Here is a 24,156-nt window from a genome sequence, read left to right on the forward strand (position 1 = left end):
TTAAATAGTCTAAATTGAGAAACTCAACTAATAATATATTCTTGAGAAAGAGAAATTGATATTAAACAGTTTGTTGGGAAGACGCAATAAATATGGTGATTGAATTGGTAAGAGGGGTGTACTTGTGGAAGAAAGAGCAAAGATCCGAACTCATTGAAAGTGGCTTCATTCTCGTAGAGACTTTTCTCATCTTTCTTTGGACTTTAGTTTCTTTATATTATTATTATTCTTATTGTTTTGATGATGAAGTAGTTTTGATGTACAACAATTTATGACCCTTTGTGGTCCTCACAATTCTCTTCACTCCAAATTAATTGGCACATAATTTTCTAGTTGGAAAAGTAATTAATCAAGTAACTAAGATGCACAGGTCTGCAAGCTGGAACAGGTTCTCTGATGACTACTTCAAGCATGCGACGAGTGGTTCATCTTCAGGACATAGATCATCTTATTCTATGTTTGATGGCAGCCATTTACCTACTTATGATCCCATTGCAGACTTGGCAAAGAGGGAGAGGGCACGTGTGAAGTTTGCAGAAAATGCAGTGCATGTTATCCCTTTTGTTTTAATTGCTTGTGCCCTCATTCTTTGGCTCTTCTCAAATCCAGGTCAATCATGCATTCAACCACCAATTTATTTCTCCAAACATATATCTCTTTGAGTTTCCGATTTTAATTCCTCTTTCTTGGTATTTGATTTATGATAACCTAAAGTTAGTCAAGTATATTTGTCAATTACATATTTTCTTTTCATTACACTTTGTATCATTCTTTGCTAGGTTATACATTTTAAGGTTAAATATGTTTCTTTTTTTTTTATGTAATTTCATATGAAATTGATTTTTTTCTTGTTGAAGATCATACATCGACTAAAGATAAGAATATTTCATTGTATATAAGCGTGTGCAAACTTCATCCCATGAATCGGTTATATAGAATTGAGTTAGACTTAAAAACACTAATAAATACACATTTCAACCGATTTTTTTACTACACGTAAAGGTTTAAAGTTTAGAATATAGAAAAAAAAATTAACTTTTGCTATGTAGTAGAAAAGTATATTTAACTAGTCTTATATTTTAAGAAGATAAAATGCTATTTATTGTTTCTTCTTCTGTTCGACTAATTACTCTCTTTTTTCTTCTTCTTAATAGATGTGGGAATCATTGGAGATCCCCTTGGAGCAAGAATTGAAGGATTAAGTCTTGAAGGGGAGATTGAAAGCGATAGTGATGGTACTCAAATGGGTTTCTTACCTATTGTGAGTGCAGAAGAAATTTCTACCAAAGATTTTGGTGCTGGAAAAGATTTAATAAATGCAAAGAATTTTTAGGTAATGGTTTTAAGTTTATAAGTTAGTCAATTTAACGTGTATTGAAATCACTCAGATAATATTCTTTAATTGTTTCAATTATTTCCTAATGTTTTATCAAAGCAAACGCAAGTTCTTTTTTGTGCTTATAAACATTTTATACATTTACAACACTATTGGGAATTAATCATCATGAAATGTAAGAAAACGTTATTGTTGAATATAGAAATGTCAAATTTGTACTAGATAAAATGCATGTATTTTGTAGTTTTAGTTATTTTACTTAGCTCATCTTCTACGGAATTTATTTGAGAATCTACTCACTCAATTAAGACAATTTTTTAAACTAATCACTTAAAAAAGAATCATTGGATTTTTTATTAATCATAATCTCCTCACGATTTATATGATTCTTCAAATTCTTCCTTACTTTTATTTTTTAAAATAATTTGAATATCAAGTTCATCACAGTCTAATTATATTAGACTATCTAAACCATTGGGTGATACAACTTCTGATTCTCTATTTTTACTTTGGAGTTTGAAATTCATACCCTTCACTTAAACTTTTGTTTGGAGGGTGATGTTAAATAGAATTGCAACTAAGTAAAATCTCTTTATGTAGAAATGAAGTTGAATCTGTGAACAAAGAATATAACTTTTATTTTCCTATTACTTTTTAAATAAGAATACAATCTCTCTAGATAGTATTATAATAGACTTCTCAAATTCTATTTTCTCTCTCATAAAAGCTATACTATAAATTACATTTAAAATCATAGTATAAATCACATTCAAAACTAAAATTAAAGATAATAATTATTGGCTATTCAAATTTCAAAATAAAAGATTGTCATTGCCCACACTTCCAATTTTATATTTTTCTTTATCCTAGCTGTTTCCAATATTTTTCTAGTAGTCACCATATTATTCTAGATTAGAAACAACTTCAGTTTTCTTCAATGCACTAATCCATGCAGAATTTTGAATTGAATTACTTTTAATTTCCCAAACAAAATTTTCTCCACTTTTAGCCTTGGAATTTAAAGGATTTAAGGAAGACTTTAACTTCAATGAGCATGGAACATAATGATTTGAGCATATATCTTTTTCAAATAATTCCTTGAGAGAGTTCCATTTACCCTCTTCTCCCAAATCAGAACCACTATCTTCAAGTACAACATATGAACCAAGTTTCTTATTGTCACAACCCCATAGTCAGACCATCTAAAGTATTTCCTACACTCTCACCAACAATAACAAAACATTGCAGATACTTGTCATTGGCATTTGGTTATGCCCCCAACTTCTTCATAACTTTAAGGACATTTGAAAACTTATAAGGGGTTTCTAATTTGGATTGTAATTTATTCACCTTTTCTTTTTGTGCCAAAAGAAACAAATGGAGTTCTTCTACTTGATTGACTCTACTTTCTTTGCCTTTCTCCATATCAACATATTTTTCTTCTAATCTTGTAAACCTTCTTTCCAGGCTACCAAATTTTGCTTCAACCGTCTCCAATTGAGATATCATGACACTCCTTTCATCTAGAAGATCTGACTTTTCATTATTCAGTAAATTGAAAATTTCTTCCAAGCTACTTGATTTTGCCATTAAAACTTCAAGCTCAATTTTTTCATCACAAAAGGATTTTTTTGACAATGTACTCTTTAATTTTGGGTTTGAACATTCGATTCTTTACCATCTCCACATTTGCAAGAACTCGTCCATTTTTTTCCTTCGGGTGCAAAATTTGGTATTTCATGAAAACTGAACAACCTTTCTCCAATAATTGTCCCATACTAAGAATATTACTCTTCAAGTCGGGTACATAATAAACTTCCTCCATTGTACCTTCTTTTCCATTCTTTTGGGAAACACATATGTTTCCCCAACCTTTGACACGAACTTTTTTTGAGTTTCCAAAAGACACATGTCCATCTTCGAACTCTTGTATATCAAGAAAGAGATTTTGTGCCCACACATATGATTACTAGCACCAGTGTCTAGATACCATATCATGTCACTATTTGGAGTGACGTCTTCATTGGACATCGTGAGAATTCCTTCATCTTTTGTCTCATCTTCCTCTACTAAATTTTCATTTTCTTCCACTTTCTTCTTGGCATATCACCCTTTTACATAATGTCCATATTTTCCGCAGCTGTAACATTCAACATTTGAACAATTTGAACGACTACCACGATCACAACCTCGTCCACTCCAGTTTTTTTGTTCATTTGTCCCCCTATCCTCATTGTTGTTTCCATTATGATCAAAACTGCGACCTCTGTGTCCATGTCCTCTTCCTAGGTTATATTTCAAGTACATCACCTTGTCTTCTATGATGGTCATCTTTGTTTGTAAGGCTTCCTCCAAGACTTCTTGTTTATTTTACTTCTTTCGTTGTTCATGAGCTTCAAGAGAACCCGCGAGATCATCAATGGTCATCTCTTCCATGTTTCTTGACTCCTCGATTACACATACAACATTTTCAAAGTCATCGGTCAATGACCAAAAAATTTTATCCATGACCTTTGCATCCATGAGAGTTTCTCCATTGCATTTAAGTTGATTGGCTACCGTTTGCACACGAGTGATGTAAGTAGATACATGGAGGCATTTTGGAAACACCAGAATAAGATCGTGTTTAATCATGGGTCCAAGACTTTGCATGATGTTGACATCTAAGTAAGTTGTGTTGATATCTGTTTGGAAATGTAGGAATCTCATCTATACCTAGTGCAGATAGCAGAATCGGTTTATAGTATAGTTTTTGTTAGGTCTAGGCGAGGTTGTTGCCCCTCTGGTTAGATGCTCAAGTCCTCAGAGATTAGCCTTAAAAAGGTTCAAGTGATGTCTAGCTCGGTATACGGTTGAACATTTTATTGTGCTTTTTGTTGAATCAAGTGTGTTCAAGCTTTGAAGAATCCAAATCCATTGAGTTTGATGAAAGCCTGGATGTGCTTGCTGTTGCTGAGGTGTTTTAGAATAGGATTTGGGGTAGATTATCTGTGTTAATCCACTCTTGATTGAAAGCATTCTCAAACCTTTTTAATTGAAAGTGTTTTTCAAAATAAGTGAAAAACAACCTATTATTTTGTCGAAACAACCGATTGTTTTATACTTAGGTGTTTTGAGAAAGGTTAAAAACTGTTTTTGATGGTTGACTTGCTGTCAAACCAAAACAACTGATTGATTCAAGCCTTCAACCGATTGTTTGTTTTGGGACCATAACAAAAAACTGTTTTGCGCTTTGACTGAACTTTAAATGATTTTATAACTGAATACGCTCCAGTTTTAAATGTTTTGACCAGTCTTTGAAAGCAATAAAGAGTTTGTTCAAATTAAGTAACAAACAAGAACTGAGATTTAATCGTAGAAAAACATATTTGAGTTTTTCACTGATTTTGCTTTTTGAAGAGTTGAAGATTGCTTTGAGATTGCTTTGATCAAGAGAGTGTGGAATAGGATTTTCATTTGTATTGAGTTCAGATCATTCTGTAACAAGTGTAATCCTTCTGTACTTTATGTAAACTCTGGTGTGTGAAGCTGAGAAGTGTTGTGTGCTCTTGAGGTTGTCAAGATCAGCATTCTTGGTGGCGTATGTGCTGAGCCAAAGGAAGTGTGTGTCTTGAGGGGATCAAGGTCACTTCTTTGGTTGTGTGTGTAAGTAATCTAGGTTTGATTGCTTAGTGGATTCCCCAGTGGTTTCTGGGAAGACTGGATGTAGCTCTTGGTTTAAGAGTGAACTAGTATAAACTGTGTGTGCAATCTCTCTATCCCTTGAACTCTTTAATTTCAGTTTATATTTGTTAACTGGTATGAACAACCGATTGTTTCTGCGAAACAACCGATTGTTTTTCTGGTGTTGTGCTAAATTGCTTTGTGTTTTGGCAAACTGGATTCTGAATCATGTTTTTCTCAAAGGAATTTCATTCTAGACGAAAAAGTTTGCGAATACCCTTTTTAAACCACTCACTCCCCCTCTACTTTAAAGCCATACATTCTAACACTTTTGTGGTAGTCATGCAAATTCAATGGTAATTGTGTTCTTTTGAGGTAGTCATGCAAATCTATGTCAACATTACTTTGGTTTTTGCTGACTATTCACCTGAGGTAGTAATCCTTTCCTCAGTGAAATGTATCAATGATGGTTCCAATATAAATGTGACTTTTTTTGGTGAATCTTACAAGTTCTTGAATGTGAAACTTCACTTGACTTTAATGTTTAATGCTATCTAAAAGCAATTATGCTATTGGAAATCTGTTTCATGCATTATGTTGTTCTGTTAATCTTTGTTTTATAAATTGCATGTTTTGCTTCTGATGGCTGGGAAGGGTAAGTATTGGGTGTGTCGTGAATGGGAAAAGGTGTTAATGAAGGTTAATAGGATTAGTATACATTATAGGGTTTTTTCTTGGAGTAGCTCGAACAACACAAGGGATGCAGATTGACATGTATCATACTTGCAACATAGCAGGTTTAAAGTTGAGGTTGTGTTATGGTAAAACTGGCAGCAACTGGTTTGTTTTTGTTGGAAGGTAGGTGTTACTTTGATGCATAATTCTAATATAATAGTTATGGATATGTAACATTTGGTTTAACTCATATCAAAGAGCAAACACATGTTGTACTCTTAACTAATTTGTTTGGAATTTCAATTTTTTCTTTGTTGTTTATCTTCTTTATGAGGTATCTTAAGTTGAGCACTCTAGTTTTCTTCTAGGTCTATAGGCGCTGCTTATGGCTTATTTATGTATGTTGTTTATGTTGTGTATTATGTGTTTGTGTTAGTTTAATTTGTTGGAGAAGGTAGTGGCTGCAGGTTTTTTTTTATCAGCAAAAAACAAATGAATAAATATAAGGTATTTTAGGCATACTCAAACCCTTATACAAAGATCCATCTTATGTCTCAAACCCTCCGACTACATAACACAACAACTTATAGACGAACCATAACTAACAAACCAACAAATCATAAAACCTCTCTACTCATCAACTAGACCTTCTAGTAATTCCTAACATACAGACTAGAGGCTCAAGACACCAATCAGAATAGGAAAAACACACCCCAGGTGCTTTGGACTTTACCCAAGACCAAACCTTCACCTACACTAGAGAAAAAATTTCAATATGATCTATCCTACCACCATTAAAAATCCTTTTTTTTCCTGTGTTTCCACAATTCTCCTACAACTGCTATCCACACCAAACCCCAGATTTGATTAACCCTTTTATTGACACCGGTCATCCTAAAGCTTAAAAAAAGTTGTTTTGGCTCCCGGTTATCCATCGAAGCCAACCTCATCCACTCAAAACACTTAGACCACACCAACCAGACAACCCTACACATACAAAAAAGATGAGACAAGTTTCCTATTTTTCCCCGCACATACTGCAGATATTGTTAATCATGCTTATCCCTTCTCATCAAACTACAAAATATAATTAATCATGCTTATCCCTTCTCATCAAATTCGCTTTAGACGATATGGTTAAATGACAACAATTATGTATGACTACATACTAAAACACTTTTATGGTATTCTATGCCGAGAAACTGCATGCATTGGATCCTGTTGTTGCAACAAGATTACTAGAGATGAGCTTTACTTTTTGGTTTTAGTCTTTCTCTTATAGCTGTTTTTGGATGATAATGCAGCATTTTCCAAATCTGCCAGGTGTCATTTTGCTTGCACTTTTGCTGCAGTTTTTTCAACCAAACTTGTCCATGTTTTGTAGCTCTGTGGAGTCTTTTTTTTTTGGTTGGGTTTTCCTGTAAGTGGGTAATTGTGCTGGATATGGTTATGATTTATAATAGGGTTGGAAGTTTTATTTGTTAATTCTTGTTAATTTTTTCAGAAAAAAAACTTCATCGTAAACTTCTAAATATTAAAATAAAATTAAAAAATTAAAAAAATTATAAAACTGACAAAAAAAAAGAGTCAAAATTACTTACATCAAAGTAGTTAACTATTTTTTTTATAATAATGCTCATATTTTTCCATTAAGATTTATTTTCTTAACTGCGTTTATTTATTTATTTTGCAAGTCTTAAATTTAAATCATTTCTTAAAAAGAAACTTAATTCAGCATCACTTACATCAACACTTTGTCAAAAAAAGAAGAAAATATCAATATAAAAAAAATTGGTAAAAAAAAGTTCTTTTAATAAGGATAATTAGCCTTCAAACATTGTTCTTTAAATATTTAACATGAACTGTATAAATAATTTTAAACAACATATTACTAATCTAAATATGATTTATATTGAGTAGAAATAAAAAATAAAAATATGTAAAAAAAAATACCACAAGTATAAAATTTTAAGATTTTAAATTAAATGTTATGTAATAATAATTGATTTATGTTTTTTATTAATAAAAATAAATAAATTAAAGGTGACACTTCATATATTCGTTCCAACTTTTATAGAAGTATCTCTATATAGTAACAATTCAAAAGCGACAACATTTAGTAACAATTCAAAAGCTACAATGAGAGTATGAGTGAATGCTTATACAATTACAGTGGGTTTTATAGCTGCATTATGCTGCAACACTGCATAATAGTGTATTTCTGATTTTCTCTAGTATTTCTTCATAAAAATATTACAATAATAGTATATCTTATTTGTCTTAGTGATTGAACTCTATTATTCCACTATTTTTTAAAATTTTCCAAGTTTTATATACTTGAAAATTCTTAAACACTTTGTAAAAAAAACGCATTTACTGCATTTTAAGTCATCAAACCTAGACATAAAAATCAAAACAACATATGAAAGATAAAAATCAAAACAACATATGAAAGAAGGACTTAGAAAAATATCACCTTAAGCATTGGTAAATTTTAAAATATTAAAATATAAAAGAACTTCTCATAAAAAGCTTGATAATATCTATTGAATCAATATCTCTTAATTTTAAAGAAAATATTGAAACATTTTTTTTTCAATTGTATATGTAAAGGCTTAGTGGACTCCCTTGATCCAATCTTAGAAAAAACACACGTAAACACGTAAACATTTTATTTACTAGACTTTTAGTTTGATACATTTTAATTTTATATTTTAGTTTAATCAATATATTTTAAAAATAAAAGGAAAAATAAATAAAATATTTGAAATTGATAAACTTTTCTCTTTTTTAAAATTATTATTTGAGTTCATGCATGGATGAAACTATCCGTGAACTTTTACATATAAAAAACAACATAAGAAAATATGATTTATTTTAGTGATCAAAATTTATCCAGACATGTAAAATAAAACCTTGAACCCATTTACTCACTCGTCTTATTAGATATGAAATCATAACTTAAGATCCTATTTTACTCCTAAAAATGGACCGACCTATACCTCTTAATTATATAAATAAAGTTTCTAAAGAAAAAATTAAATTTTTTAAAAAAAGTAGAATATTTATGAGGGTTGACCAGTCACAACTTTTATTTAAGCCAACTTGAACCAAAAGTTGTACCAGGGTTTGCAAATTATATGGAAAAAAAAAATATTTTTTGACACCACAGTTTTTATTTATATCATTTCACAGTTATTATTCATAATAAATATTATATTTTAATAATAAAAATAAATATAAATAGAATGATGTAATATAATAATAATTTATTTGAATCTATATGACAAAAGTGGAAGTCTGAAAAGTATGTGACTCAATTATGAAAAATAATAAATTTTGTTTGACACTCTAGTAAAAAGATAACTATTTTATAATATTTTTTAGAATAAAATATTATATTATAATAAAATAATAATATTTTTGATATAAGTAAATGAAACTGGTATTGTATTAAGATATCATTGTTCGTTAAATTATTTAAATAAAATATAAATGAAATATGAAAACGTGATTTGTTGACACTAATTTTTTTATTTCTACTTTACAATTATTTTAATAATAAAATATCTTATTTTGTTAATAAAAATTAATATAAATAAAATTTTAAAATAAAATAATAATATATTTAATTGAAAAATGAATAACTTAAATATCCGTGATCGAGAATTTTCAACGTATCAATCACCTTCGATTATATGGCATACTTTACCAGACCCGAGACACACACAACACTCTCACAGGATCCAACACAGAAAGCAAGGGAAGCCAACTTCATCACTCCTCGCCTTTCATTTGTGTATATTTCCTTCTCATCTACCTTCAAACAAAACTTGGTTCCTTCACTGCTTCTGCCATATTTTTTATGCTCTATGCCATTCCTTATATTTGTCTTGAAAACATTAACTGAATATTCCACACTCCCAAAACTCTATTTTGCTGCATAATGCTTCAATTTCAATCTTGCTGCTCCAAAACTCTTGACTTTTCAACCTTGAATAATTAAACGTTCTTGAGATTGTGTAGGTGATAAAAGACCCACACTCAGATAAGCTCTACAAGGGATCTTTGGTGAAGCCATGGCTGTGAACAAAAATCTAAAGTTCATTCAGCTTATAATTCTGGTGATCCTAGCAGCTTCAAAAGCAGTATCTCAACCCTCTCCAGATTGCCCTAAAAGCTGTGGCAATCTAAGCATTTCTTACCCTTTTGGGACACGTGAGGGCTGTTACATGAAAGACACTTTCCTCATCACTTGCAACCATGATAACTCCTCCACGTCCATTCCTCTATTGGGAACAAACAACATACTGGTGCTCAACATATCACTAGAAGATGGGGAAATTATAGTTTCAAGTCCCGTAGTCCATGATTGCTATGGCACCAAAAGCAACAGTTCAAAGGACCAAAATGGTCTCAATTTGACCCACTTTTCAATCTCAAGTAGGAACAAATTCACAGCAGTTGGTTGTGACACGGTTGGAGTATTCATGGGCTACGATAGCAATAAAAAACATGTTACAACAACAGGGTGTGTATCCATGTGTGACACACTTGGTGAAATAAAGAACAATGGATCATGCGATGGCATTGGTTGTTGCCAAATCGGTGTTCCCAACAGAGTACATGGTTTTGCAATGCAAAGTTGGAGTAGAAACAACCACTCCACCGTACGTGACTTCAATCCTTGTAACTATGTGTTTACAGTTTCGGAAGGGTATTACAACTTCCAAACAACAAATCTTAAGAGCCTCGAGAATACGAGGTTGCCCTTGGTGCTTGATTGGGCTGTTGGAAATCAAACGTGCGAAGAGGCCAAACAACATCCTAGTAGCTATGCGTGCAAGGATAAGAACAGTCATTGCAATTCAACGAATGGGATTGGTTATCGTTGCAAATGCCCTCATGGTGGAAACCCCTACCTCAATGATGGTTGCTATGGTAATTTCTAAGATTAGTATTTTACTTTCTAATGTCTCATCTTAATTAGCCTTAAGTTCAATGAAAATAGAAGGAAATTCGTTTAGACTTATCCTTAAAGTAAGTCTGTTCTTCGATGAAAGTTATATTTTGTAGTATGTTAAAAGAATTTACTTTTTTTTACATACCCATGATTTTTTTATACTATTAATTTAAAAAAACGGTGGTGGATTAAGTTGCGAAAGTATGTAAATTTTTTAGTAGGTTAATAATATCCATGTGTTTTATTTAAAATTAAGGGCAATGCTTTTTTAGAATAAATACATTATCATCTTTTCTTAACAGAGTCTAATCCATTGTTTAATAAGTTGACCTAGTTTACTTGCGAGTGATGACTTGCCATGTTTGAATGCATGAACACGCCTGTATTGTCATTCATCAATATTCATCAATCGTTGTCGCATTTAAAATTTGTGTGATATGTGTATGGCCTGCAGAACAAGATAATTTTGAAATCTTAAACTTGTTAGATTCAAATATGCTTCTTGTGGGTGAAATGAAAGGAAAAGATAAGACTATGACCCATCTCTTGTCTGGTATGCCGCGAGAGAGATTGAAAGCTGAATAGGTAGATTTTTATGAAGTCCACGTTTTAAACAGTTCTATTAATTAAATATATTGATAATGTATGATACTCAATAGGAAAGTTATTTATTTTTGTAATAAAGTTAGTTTTAGAAATTATATATATAAGATGATTTCTAATTAATTAATAACATAAAAAAAAACTTATCCTGCATGAAAAATAACATGCTATGATTGTGAAGTTTGAAAAAAAAATGAAGGTTTATTTGTTTCTTGTTCATAAACTTTTACACAATTTTGTTTGGCTTAGATGAAGATGATTGCGCTTCGAATACCAATCCATGCGTCCACCAGAAAACATGCAAAAAGGTCCCTGGAGGAGGTTCTGAGTGCTCATGTCCAAAGGGCCACGAAGGAGATGGATTGAGAAAGGGCCAAGGCTGCAGAACCATAAAAGACAAAAACTTAGGGAATCTCATTCTTATAATTGGATTGAGTAAGTATAAACATACATTCACACACAATGTTTCTTGATTACTACTTTATTTTGAAAACAAAGTATGTAACTGTTGTTTACAGGTTTGAGCTTAAGTCTATTGGCATTGGTTGTGGGATGCCTAAACATATACCCCCAATTCCGTGAAAGAAAGCTCATGAAAATGAGAGACAGGTATTTTAAAAAAAATGGTGGTCTATTATTGCAAACACAGATTGATTTGCTCAATGGCTCAACTGAAAGAGCCACAATTTTCACTGCTGAGGAGCTCAAGAAAGCCACCAACAACTATGATGATGATAGAATCATAGGCAAAGGAGGCCATGGAACAGTGTACAAAGGTATATTATCAAATGGCAGGGTTGTTGCCATCAAGAAGTCCATGGTTTCCAACCAAACCGAGATTGGGCAATTCATCAACGAAGTGGTTGTGCTTTCCCAAATCAACCATAGGAATGTTGTCAAACTAATAGGTTGTTGTTTGGAGACAGAGTTTCCTTTACTTGTTTATGAGTTCATCACAAATGGTACCCTCTGTGAGCATCTACATTTTGAAGGTGAGGCATGTGGTGATTACCATAAACTTTCATGGACAACACGTTTGAGAATTGCAGCAGAGACAGCAGAGGCTCTTGCATACTTGCATTCTTCTGTTTCCACACCAATCATACATAGAGATGTTAAAACTGCAAATATTCTTCTAGATGACAACCTCACAGCCAAGGTTTCGGACTTTGGGGCTTCAAAGCTTGTTCCTCTTGATCAAGCTCAGTTAACTACTTTGGTGCAAGGAACAATGGGTTACCTTGACCCTGAGTACTTACAAACAAGCCAACTAACTGAGAAGAGTGATGTTTACAGCTTTGGTGTTGTCCTTGCAGAACTGTTGACAAGTAAGAAGCCAATTTCATTTTTTAGACCTCAGACTCAGAGAAATTTGTCAATGTATTTTGTTTCTGCAATGAATGAGGGTCGGTTGGCTCAAATATTGGACAACGAAATTGTGAGTGATGCAAGTGTTGAGTATGTGATCGAAGTCGCCAATCTAGCAAAAAGGTGTCTTAGATTGCATGGAGAAGAAAGACCAACCATGAAAGAAGTTGCAATGGAGTTGGAGGGAATAAGGGTCATGGAAAAACATTCACTAGGAGGGCCAAAAGATGTTGCGTACCAAGAAGAGACAGAGAGCCTTCTCAAAGCACGTTCTCATTTTAATATGGTTGATCATAGAGATGGTACTAGCAGTACAATTTCTAGGTTCTATAATTTACATGACCAGATCTTGGAACCACTAGGAGATGGGCGATAGAAGAACAAAACATTGATCATGCAAGATGTTTACTATTTTTATTCTCATAGATGATATTATCATAATTGATAGCTCTTCTTCCTGTGTTGTTTCATCTCATATTTTGTTTACAACATAAATTTACTTTAAAACACATTTTTTTTTACATTATTTTCTTGGTATAGAAGTTGTTTGGTATAAAGACTCTAATGTCGGAGGTTATTTAGATTGAGAGATGATAAAGTGTATTTGTGTGGATGATTTATTGAGATTCGTAAGAAATGTGGTGGTTGGAAGAAAATTTAGAAATTTTGAAAGGTGTAAAATTTAATATTACAAATTTACTCTTATTATTAAAAAATATTTGAATAATGAATTACGATATATTTTTTTTTATGTATAGGTTTGAGTTAATTAAATTTTTCTAAATATATAATATCCAGAATTACTTGTATTTTTAATAAAAATTTAAAATATAATATAAAATAATTTTGTGTTAAATTGAAATAAATGTATTAAATTTATTAAAATTTATGAAAATAATATTTATTATTATATACCTTTGTTATTTTATATAATTATATGTTTTTGTTAATATTATAATTTTATTTTATTATTTTTATTATTTAGTATAATTAAATATTTTTGAAATTATTAAATAAACTTATGTAATATTTAATTTTATATATTGTATATATAATTATATTAATAATTATAATAATAATAAAATAATTAATACTATTAATAGTTTGAATAGTTAATATATTTTAAAAATAATGTACAATTTAAACATAGTGGTACAATAAAATACACGTAATTTCATAAATATTATGAAATATGAACTCACAACATGAAAAAAAAAGTATTTTATTTTTTATGTATCAATTTTTATTTCAATTTGTATCCAATAAAACAAAGAAAATAAAATAACAATCTTCTCTTATCATTAATAAACATAAAAATGTATTTTATTTCTTATGTATCAATTTTTATTTCATTTTGTATCCAATAAAACAAAGAAAATAAAATAATAATCTTCGCTTATCATTAATAAACATCTGATGAACACAAAATAATGGGTGACTACAATATATAGATGAAGTCATTACATTAGAATCCCAAATGGAGAGACGTGTTAATGTTATGGGAATTTTAAAAAAATTACAAACATAATAATGTCCAATAACACATTAAATTTAACTGACAATCAAAATAAGTTCAAGATAAAAAATAATAATAACATAATAAGAATACAATCAATGTTCTTCATTGCCTTCAAGCTTATGAAGTTTATATTCGATTCGACCCTAATGTGTATTGATAGTGTTGATATCCAACCTCATGCCTGACATACTTTCCTGTATATTTTAAATTCCCCCCAAAATGTGTGTTAACATCGCCGAACATGGGGGATTTCAAGTTGAGGATGATCGCCTGCAACATGTTCTTGTGGCAATGGAATGCCTTCCTCTTGTTCATGATCGTCGTCAAGCCTTCCAAGTTGCCACATACCATTGACCTCAAAGATATTCATTTTCTTTATGTTTTTTTTTTCAAGAAGTTATTTCATCCTAATGTTGTGTGATTAAACAACCATACAGAAAAGGCATATCATTGTCCCGACATTTTATCATGTGCTGCATGATATAATGAGATCAATTAATCATTACATTACTTTTGAGGCACCAGAACATGAAAACATATTCATGAACCAGTTGCGAGAAGTTGCTCCCCAGAGGATAAATCATGTGCATCCATGTATAATAAAGTAGTTTGTCATTCATAGTCAAACTCTTCTCTTACGTTTTGATTGTGCACCTCTTCTCTTGTCATGGTTAATACAGCTTGTTGACAATCAAAATGTATGTCCTCAGAGGTAGTATCAGGGGTTAACAACAGACCATCATAGGTACCTAAACCATATGTCTAATTATAATCTTGTGTGTGTCGATCTAAGTAGAAAGGTAACCCTGTGTAGTTAGATGCAAATTTGAATAAAAAACCCTCACCATGTTCTCATAATATGGTATATACTAATAAATTGTTGCAATTCTTGGAACACTAGTGCAGAAAAGCCCATTTACGACAACCTATATACATCGATTCAGTGTCAAATGCTTTCCATCAAAACGCAGTGGAATTTTTTAAATTAAAGCGGAGGTATATACGACGGTTCCATGTAAAACCACTATATATTTCAATTAGTGGAGATATAGACGACGATTTTACCTAAGAACCGTCGTCTATCAATGTTACATATACAACGGTTTTAGTAAAACCGTTGTATGTTGCAATTAATGGAGGTATAGACAACGGTTTTACCTAAGAATCATCATATATACCTCCGTTATTTACCCTAATTATAAGCTTGCCACTTACGGTTTAGTTCTCTACATTTTCGTTTCGTCTTCTTCTCGGCTTCAACGTTACTCTTTGCATTCTTCCTTTGTAAGTTCTTCCTCCACCCTCATTGCTTATTCTTCCTCTCATTGTTCATTGTTCATCATTCTATTCGGTCCATTGCTCTAGGTTTTCATTGCCTTCATTTTTTCGCCATCACCGTTGTGTTATGCTTCTGATGTCGTTGCCACCACCGTGTTTTGCTTCCGCCGCCGGTGCCCATCACCACCGTCGTTGCAGGTTGGTGCAGTTTTTTTTAATATTTTTTTATTTGTTTTTTAGTATTTATATTAATTTGTATATCTTAGTATTTATTATAATTTTTATATTTTAGTATTTATGTTAATTTTTATTTATTATTATTTTATATTATTTTAATTGTTAGGTTAGAATATAATTATTAATTAGTTAGATTGTAATTAGAGTAATATTATTTTATAATTAATTTAATGATTTATAGTTAGATTATAAATAATTTAATGATTTATAACTAATATTCTCTATTGAATTGTATGTATGATTAAATTTGTTAATTTTATATTGCATGTATATTTATAATTCTTTGGTAGGTGTTGGTATTGAGTCTGGGAGTGTTTGACCACTGTTAATTGTTTCCCATGTGAGAGACCCTTAGTTTTCGATTTGAGATTTTTCTATTACTTTTCCAATTATAATTTTTTTTAAACATTTTTTAAAAAGTAAAGGATGTTGTAGTGACAGTAATTGTTTTGATTCTTCAATTGTCCAGGTGTACAGTTTGAGAAGAGTAATCACTTTTTATTAGTTCATTAGTACGTAACTTGTGATTGAAATTTTATGTGATTTTGGTTCATAGCATTTTGAGTTGTTCTTCGGGTGCATATTTGATTGTGGAGATTTCGTGTCACCACTTTCATTTCGTGCCACCTGAAGACCAATGCGAAATGCTGATGAGATTTCATTAAATATAAGGGATGTTGATTAAAGTTATGTACTATTGAATTATAATTAAAGTGAATCTTCTCGAATGAGATAGGTTCATACCTATAATAAAAATGTGAGATTTCACACATATCAGTGAACACCTCAATGACCATTACTAAACATAATGGATCCAGATTGGATTAACTCAATTCGTATAAGTGATGAGTACGAAAGAGGAGTGAAAGAATTTATACAATTTGCGCAACGTAACCCCAACAGTATTGTTATTCTATTACACGCATAGTTATAAGTAATTAATTACAATTAAAAACAGAGATAAAATTCATTCATCTGCTTCTTTTGATGCTGTTTCCTGATTTTCCTTCAGTGCTTCAATAATGCTCTTGATAAATTATTCACTGTTTGTAGAAGAAGATTCAACTTCTTCTGTTGTGAACTTCCTGCTTCTTAAAGTGGTGCAAAGGGTAGCATCTATTCTTTTAGTATCAGATACAACTAGTGCAACATTCCTTGAATAGTCTTCTTCCTTTCTGACTGCTCATTGTCATTTGGGGTTGTAACATTACTATCTCTAATTGAATCTCCAGGCCACACTACAACTCTTTTGAATTCTTCTTTTGTCATCAAAGAAAAAGATGTGGTTGGCTGGTGCAATTGTTGATACTGAAAAAATAGAGAAAATATGTTAAATATAATAGTATTAGCCTTATGGTTAGATACTAGTGGGAGTTGAATGTGTTCCAAGGTGTCTTCTAGTATTGAATGAGGTTGGACAAGTTCAATTGTATTCTGTTCAACTGCAATTTCGTCTCTTATTGGTGTAATTGTCCTTTCTCTTTGGTCATCATCTAAATTTGTGCATTGAGTCAAGACATAAACTTTTTTGATTGGAGGACTAATCATGAAAACTAGATAGCTTGGGACTTATACTCCAAATTCTTTGCATAATTCATAGATTAAACTAGGAAAACCTAGATGATTTGCAATACCTCTAACACTAACTTGAGATAACCTTGTGAATCTCTTGATTAATCAGTTCAAATACATTCACAGTTATTCCTTGAATTATACATTATAGAAGTCGAGCCTTATCTAGAGTCATTGGAAAAATATTTGTAAATATTATGCTTGTCCATAAATGTTCTAATGAACTCATGCTTGATCTATAGAGTTTCTAAGAAGACCAGTTCCTCCTTTAACCACTGTCCTTCTAGGAATGTATAGTTGATTTTGCTGTAACTGTTAATGACACATCCTTCATTCTTCTTTTTATTTCTTTTCTCATTTCTTCTATTAGGTCCAAGTTAATATGAAGGTGCCTCCTTAGGCTAGCTGCATCATAATTGACTTGCATTCCTCTTACCCATGAAGTTCTAGTTGTTTCATCAAAGCTTATTGGGTAAGCATTTGCATAGAACTCTCTAACTGTGTCTTCATGGAAATAAGGACATGAATTTATCAACTTCTCCCTTTGCCTCCTAATTACTTCATCTTTAAAATCTTTATAGTCCCTAGGAAGTAATTCCACGCTTCTTTCAGTTATGATAGTCCTTAACTCTAGTTGATAATATTTGTCTTGTTTGCTCTTAGTCAAGAACTTGCTTCTATCCTATTGCTTTGCTTCACTCCTTCATTGAGATTTTTCTACTTCTCAAAAGAATGTGGAATTAATCGACATATTCATTAAAGAAGTTGCAATTTGTTTTCTCTTTCTTGAAGGGGGAATGGAGTGTGCACCTATTATGTTCTACCATCTGCATATTCTCAACAAACAATTTAGAAACTACATGATTAATAGATTTATTCCTCCTACTGGTCTATAGATACTGTTAGGATTGATGTCTAAAACAAAAGGGGGGAGAGGAGGGGTGAATTATTTATAAAAGATTTTCACAAATATTTTCTTAAGAATGAATCTTTAACCATCAACTCAGATAAACAATTCAGAAAGCCAATCAAATAGTCGAACAGAAATTGATATCAAAATTTTAATCAGTTAAAAGCACGATTTAACTGGTTGTTTATGACAAGGAAAATATCAACAATTATGGAGAAGAGAGATAAAGAGATTTACACACAAGGTTTATATTGGTTCACTCAATCCCTGAGCTACATCCAGTCCTCAGTCAAACCACTGAGTATTCCACTATGTAACCAAACACAAATTACAACACTACACCACAAAGAGGTGACTTTGAATCCCACAAAGCCAACTCACCCTCTTTGCACACAACAAACACCTCAAGACAGAATCACACTGACTTTACAGGATTTTACAAACAGTTTTACAGAGTGTAATTTGAACAATTACAAGAAACTAAGAAAGGGTAGAGAACACTTGGAATTACAGTACACTAGAAACCCTATTGATGTGTTCTTGAATCACGGCAAAGCCCAAAAGCAATCTTGTTAAACTTGGGAAAACACCTATTCACAAACAGTTGATAATCTCTCTTTTTGATCTTAATTCAGAGTGTAAAACTTCTCTCTTTCATTCATGTTAGACATTTGAAAGAAGGCTATATTTATAACCTTTGAAAAACTATCATTAAAGGCAAATTTAAACAACTGAAACAGTTAAAACAGGTTTTCAAAAAGCTGTTATGAAAACTCATATTTAATCGATTGAACTACGATTTAACCGGTTTAATGGTTTCAGCAGTTATACAACTGATTCAAAAAAAAATTTCAAAACTCCTTTGCCAGCTAAGTGACAAACAACCGATTGTCTCGAAACTTTAATTGGTTGTTTTTCCCTTTGCATGGAAAAACACTTAGTTCTTTAAAACAGATTGAAACAAGTTTTGCATGAGAATCAAGACTGATCTTACAAAGATTCTAAACCCCATAACTAAACCCAAACCTAAAACACAACACAGCTTCTGGCTGACAGAATGACTTTTCTTCATGCAATAAAAGCATGTAACAACCGGTTGAAATGATATTTTAACCGATTGTTTTTCTGGAAAATTTGAAAAAGGTTTTGTAAATTTCTTTTCTTTGCTTTGAGGGTAAAAACCCAAACCTGCTTTTCCAAATACACATTTTTGTGAAGCTAAAACATCTTCAAAATTGGACTTTCCAGTTGTAAGCTTGTCCAAGGTTTTCAAGAGGTAACAAATCTTCTTTTAAAGAGGTTCACAATTTTCACAAGTTTTTGTCTCACAACTGCAAGAAGAATTTTTGTAAATTAAATCCATATTTTCAAAATCTTCTTTTGTTTTGCTTATCTCTTCCTCTAGAGTCTTAACTCTATTTTCCAACTAGTTATTTAATCCTTTCAACCGGTTGAGAGAAAGTGTCAATCGGTTGGCTTCATCATGAGTTTCATAAAAAGCATTAAGCAATTGATCATAGGTGGTACCTTTACTTGATGAAGTAGAATCCATGCTACTTGTTACTGATGCTAAAAGGCAAAGATTAGCTTCCTCATCATCTGAAGAACTTGAGGATGAGACATCATTGTCATCCCATGCTATATATGCTTTCTTAGCTTTTTCCCTTTTTCTCCCTTTTCTTTAACTTCATTGTTTGGATATTCAGCCTTGATATGACCCTGTTCACCACAACCATAACAAGTATACTTATTAGAATTGAATTCACTAGGTTTCTTTGAATCATACCTTTTACAAGCTTGTCTCTTTCTCAAGAATTTGCTGAATTTTCTTGATAACAAACTTATGTTCTCTTCTTCACTTTCATTGGAATCTGGTTGTTGTTTGCTAGCTTTAAGTGCTATGCTCTTGTTATGCTTTTCTTCACTTTCTTGGACAGCAAGCCTTTGAATCTCAATTTCATGCTCTCTTAGTTTACCGAAAAGAGATGCTACAGTCATTGAGGTGAGATCCTTTGATTTAGGGATGATAGTAACCTTTCGCTGCCATGTTCTATCAAGACACTTTAGTACCTTGATGTTAAGCTCTTCCTCATCAAACTTTTTACCAAGACTCATAAGATGATTCACAATGTGAGAAAACCTCTTCTGCACGTCACATATGGATTCTCCCTTTTGCATTCTGAAGAGTTCATACTCTTGAATCATAGCATGCTTCCTAGCTCTCTTCACATCAGTTGTGCCTTCATGTGTGACCTCCAAGATGTCCCACATTTCTTTAGCAGAGCTGCATTGTGAAACCCTGAAAAACTCATCACAACTTAGAGCAGATGTTATAATATTTTTGGCTATCCAATCAAATTTAACTTTCTTACTTTCTGCCTCAGTCCACTCGGATGAAAATTTATCAACTAAAACATCATCTTTCTTAACTGGAGGTACAAAAGGACCATTTTCAATTGACTCCCAAATGCCTTTATCAATTGAGTGTATAAAATTTTTAATTCTCACTTTCCAAAATTGGTAATTAACTCCACAAAACAGTGATGACCTGTTTATTGAGGCACCTTCCCCAAAGGGCATTTTATCAGCCATCAAAAAGATTTTCAGAAACCAAAAAACAAACTTGAGTAACTTTCATGAACCTAGCTTTTGATGCCAATTGTTAGGATTGATGGCTAAAACAAGAAGGGGGGGAGGTGAATTGTTTATAAAAGATTTTCACAAATACTTTTTTAAGAATGAATCTTTAACCATCAACTCAGATAAGCAATTCAGAAAGTCAATCAAATAGTCAAACAGAAACTTATATCAGAATTTTAATCGGCTAAAAGCACGATTTAACCAGTTGTTTATGACAGCGGAAATATCAAACAGTTATGGAGAAGAGAGATAGAGAGATTTACACACAAGGTTTATACTGGTTCACTAAATCCCTGAGCTACATTCAATCCTCAGTCAAACCACTGAGTATTCCACTATGTAACCAAACACATATTATAACACTACACCACAAAGAAGTGACTTTGAATCCCACAAAGCCTACTCACCCTCTTTGTACACAACAAACACCTCAAGATAAAATCACACTGACTTTACAAGATTTTACAAACAATTTTACAGAGTGTAATTTGAATAATTACAAGAAACTAAGGGTAGAGAACACCTGGAATTACAGTAAACCAGAAACCTTATTGATTAGTTCTTAAATCACAACAAAGCCCAAAAGCAATCTGGCTAAACTTAGAAAAACACCTTTTCACAAATAGTTGATAATCTCTCTTTTTCATCTCAAATCAGAGTGTAAAACTTCTCTCTTTCATTCATGTTAGACATTTGAAAGAAGGCTATATTTATAACCTTTGAAAAACTACCATTAAAGGAAGATTTAAACAGCTGAAATAGTTAAAACAGGTTTTCAAAAAGCTGTTATGAAAACTCACATTTAATCGGTTGAAACTGCGATTTAACCGGTGGAATGGTTTTAGCAGTTATACAACTGATTCAAAAAACAGTTTCAAAACTCATTTGCCAGCTAAGTGACAAACAACTGATTGTCTCAAAACTTTAATCGGTTGTTTTTCCCTTTGCATGGAAAAACACTTAGTTCTTTAAAACAGATTGAAACAAGCTTTGCATGAGAACCAAGACTGATCTTACAAAGATTCTAAACCCCATAACTAAACCCAAACCTAAAACACAACACAACTTCAGGTTCCATGACGATTTGATACATCAAAACTTCCCATCTTCAATAGATACATGTTTGATTGATTCATCCAGGGCTTTAGTACCCTTTTTATCATAAAACCTAGAAAACCATGTGCCATCTACTTTTGAAATGCTCATGCAATTTCGAAATTAGATTAAAGTAGAACTAACACAATGGTTTGGATGTACAAGATGACCAAACATCATGCATCTGAAGGGACCTATGTCTGACATACATAGATGCAATAGGCACATCCCTATGCGTTAAAAATATGACAAGGAGGAGATTTTAATGTACCTGATTAGAAGCTTTCTTGAGTGTGATTTAATAATGTAATCTCTTAGTATGAAACAAAAAATGAGTGAAATGTAATGAAAATAAATGACTAAATTTTATGGGGTGGGGGAGATTCAAGAAGGAGCTCAAATGGTGGAACTGAAAAATTATCCAGTTCAAGTTCCTTTATAGTATGCATCTCCTTCTGATTTGCGGATTCATTCAAATTTTCAAACATAATAGCTACTTTCAAGAATTCTCTCAGTACATTCTCATCCGCTTCATTGACTTCATTCTAGAGAGGAACTAGTTTTGCCTCTTCAAAATTGGCTTGAGCGAATGAAAAATGGCTTGAGCGAATTTAGAGCATACTTGTTTACACAATTTTCTATCGAGCGTTATGCCATTGGCTTGAGCGAATTTTGTCCAGAGAGAAATCCTACTTCCAGTGACTTTTTAGCTTAAGCGAATGTGATTTTGGCTGAGCCAATTTGCTCTTCAAAAAAATTTCTCATTTTTTACAACATATTTGGCTTATGAGTTTTTAATACGTTGAACACTTTGGCTCTTATTATAATAAATCCTTCTGATTCATTTCACTGAATGTTTCTAGATAGGCTTAGCAAATCATACTTTCTATAACAAATTATTTTTTAGGGACTGAATGTATGATTGCTTAGTCTAGGTCATTTTATGTTGCCATTTTTCTCTTATGCCAAGGCTTCTTAGCACTTTGTTATTCATTGTTTTTCACTTCTCCTTTTTGGTCTTCTTCATGTCTCCTAAAATAAATTCACACAAAAAATAGCAAAAAATAAACAAACAACGGAAAATATAAACAACATTTAGATGCCTCCTAATAAGCACTCTTTTAACGCCATTAGCTTGACACATATTCAGTTATAGGGAGAGATGGGAGTAGGACTTTCCCTATTTGTTATCTTGAAGCAAGTCCCTTGTGGTATTGATGATGATTTTTCTAGAGATGTAATATCAAAACCTCATTTTATATCTATAGTTTAACCTTTCCTTTATCCATATTTTATATGTTTTTAGGAAAGGTCTCCTTAAGATCAAAGGGACTTCCTTACATTCTTTTGTAGGAAATATAAATTTATCAACTTTCACTAACATTTTATCAATTATTCCCAATGGTTATTGTACACTTCTATTTGTCATTCTGAAAATCATGCTAGTGGGCTTCATGATCATTTTTCGCAATTTCTTCATGAGAGAGAGGTATTAAATTGATATTAGCCCCTAAGTCAAGTAATGCATTTTGTACATGAAGGTTTCTTAGAGTCCTTTGGATTGTGAAGCTCCCAAGATCATTCTCCTTCCTTGGTAGAGGTTGTACCTTCTCATTGTCGTCCTCCCTTGTCTTTCCCTCTCCTTTCAACATTTTTTTTTTCAATTTCAATTTTTTTTTCTCAAATAAAACTTTTTCCTCCAGGATCAAATCTTAGAGTTTTATCCCTCAATATCCATACCCCTGAGTTCTAGGACATTGCATTTTTCTTTGGGGTTTACCTGTGTGTTGGTCGTAAATCATTTGTCTTGGCGTTTTGATAATTTGTTGTCCAATTGCCCCATTTGTGTTTCCAAGTTTTTTTATGGAAGCTTCAATATTTTTTTTATTCATCGAGGAGGCTTGCATAAATTTCTCCACTGTCCTCTAATTTTGATGTTTTGTCATGAAGTGAAGGATAACACGTTGTTGATGTGGCTAGTAGGATTGATTATTGTTGGAGGAAAAAAAAATCCAACCAAGTTCTGGTTTGGGTTATTCCATCAACCTTGCATTCCTTGATTGTTCAAATATTGAACTTCTTTTCATGCAGTGAGGCTACAAAAATTTGGTGATTGATTTTCCCCAAAGTCTTCATTTGTCCTTGGATGACTAGAATGTTGGGGAGGGTTTCTAGCATGTAGTTGCTGAGGAAACTTTGAAATTTGTTTTGCTAGGGCTTCTTTGTTGGGTTAAAATCTTGTTTTGCGCCAGGAGTGTGTCAATTTTATTTATTTCCAACACTCAAACCATTGTGAA

General features: G+C 32.0%; 3 protein-coding genes across 4 annotated transcripts; 2 read left to right on the forward strand and 1 right to left on the reverse strand.

Moving 5' to 3' along the window:
• The first annotated feature begins 268 nt into the window (after positions 1-268).
• LOC137828663 (uncharacterized) lies at positions 269-1,408 on the forward strand. The gene is made up of 2 exons (XM_068635327.1): positions 269-609; positions 1,155-1,408. Exons 1-2 carry the CDS (start codon positions 363-365, stop codon positions 1,331-1,333), a joined length of 426 nt encoding a protein of 141 aa, XP_068491428.1. The 5' UTR covers positions 269-362; the 3' UTR covers positions 1,334-1,408.
• Positions 1,409-9,356: 7,948 nt separating this feature from the next.
• LOC137828623 (putative wall-associated receptor kinase-like 16) lies at positions 9,357-13,083 on the forward strand. 2 transcript variants are annotated; one of them, XM_068635269.1, is made up of 4 exons: positions 9,357-9,473; positions 9,701-10,615; positions 11,490-11,675; positions 11,759-13,083. In XM_068635269.1, the coding sequence occupies exons 2-4, from the start codon at positions 9,754-9,756 to the stop codon at positions 12,982-12,984; spliced, it is 2,274 nt and encodes a 757-aa protein (XP_068491370.1). In that variant the 5' UTR covers positions 9,357-9,473; positions 9,701-9,753; the 3' UTR covers positions 12,985-13,083. The 2 variants fall into 2 exon arrangements, with proteins under 2 accessions (XP_068491370.1, XP_068491371.1); XM_068635270.1 differs by lacking the exon at positions 9,357-9,473 and having other exon boundaries at positions 9,569-10,615.
• Positions 13,084-19,762: 6,679 nt separating this feature from the next.
• LOC137829251 (uncharacterized) lies at positions 19,763-20,716 on the reverse strand. The gene has a single exon (XM_068636050.1). It carries the CDS (start codon positions 20,714-20,716, stop codon positions 19,763-19,765), a length of 954 nt encoding a protein of 317 aa, XP_068492151.1.
• Positions 20,717-24,156: the final 3,440 nt, after the last annotated feature.

This window comes from Phaseolus vulgaris, chromosome 7 (genome assembly GCF_000499845.2).
Source record: "Phaseolus vulgaris cultivar G19833 chromosome 7, P. vulgaris v2.0, whole genome shotgun sequence".
NCBI classification, from domain to species: domain Eukaryota; kingdom Viridiplantae; phylum Streptophyta; class Magnoliopsida; order Fabales; family Fabaceae; genus Phaseolus; species Phaseolus vulgaris.

Excerpts from the sequence above, each read along its gene's own strand:
- LOC137828663 (XM_068635327.1), top strand. The coding sequence starts at position 363 with ATGCACAGGTCTGCAAGCTGGAACAGGTTCTCTGATGACTACTTCAAG. Across the intron at positions 610-1,154 it reads TTGGCTCTTCTCAAATCCAG|ATGTGGGAATCATTGGAGAT; the intron begins GTCAATCATGCA and ends TCTTCTTAATAG.
- LOC137828623 (XM_068635269.1), top strand. The coding sequence starts at position 9,754 with ATGGCTGTGAACAAAAATCTAAAGTTCATTCAGCTTATAATTCTGGTG. Across the intron at positions 10,616-11,489 it reads CCTCAATGATGGTTGCTATG|ATGAAGATGATTGCGCTTCG; the intron begins GTAATTTCTAAG and ends TGTTTGGCTTAG. Across the intron at positions 11,676-11,758 it reads CATTCTTATAATTGGATTGA|GTTTGAGCTTAAGTCTATTG; the intron begins GTAAGTATAAAC and ends TGTTGTTTACAG.
- LOC137829251 (XM_068636050.1), bottom strand. The coding sequence starts at position 20,716 with ATGGCTGATAAAATGCCCTTTGGGGAAGGTGCCTCAATAAACAGGTCA.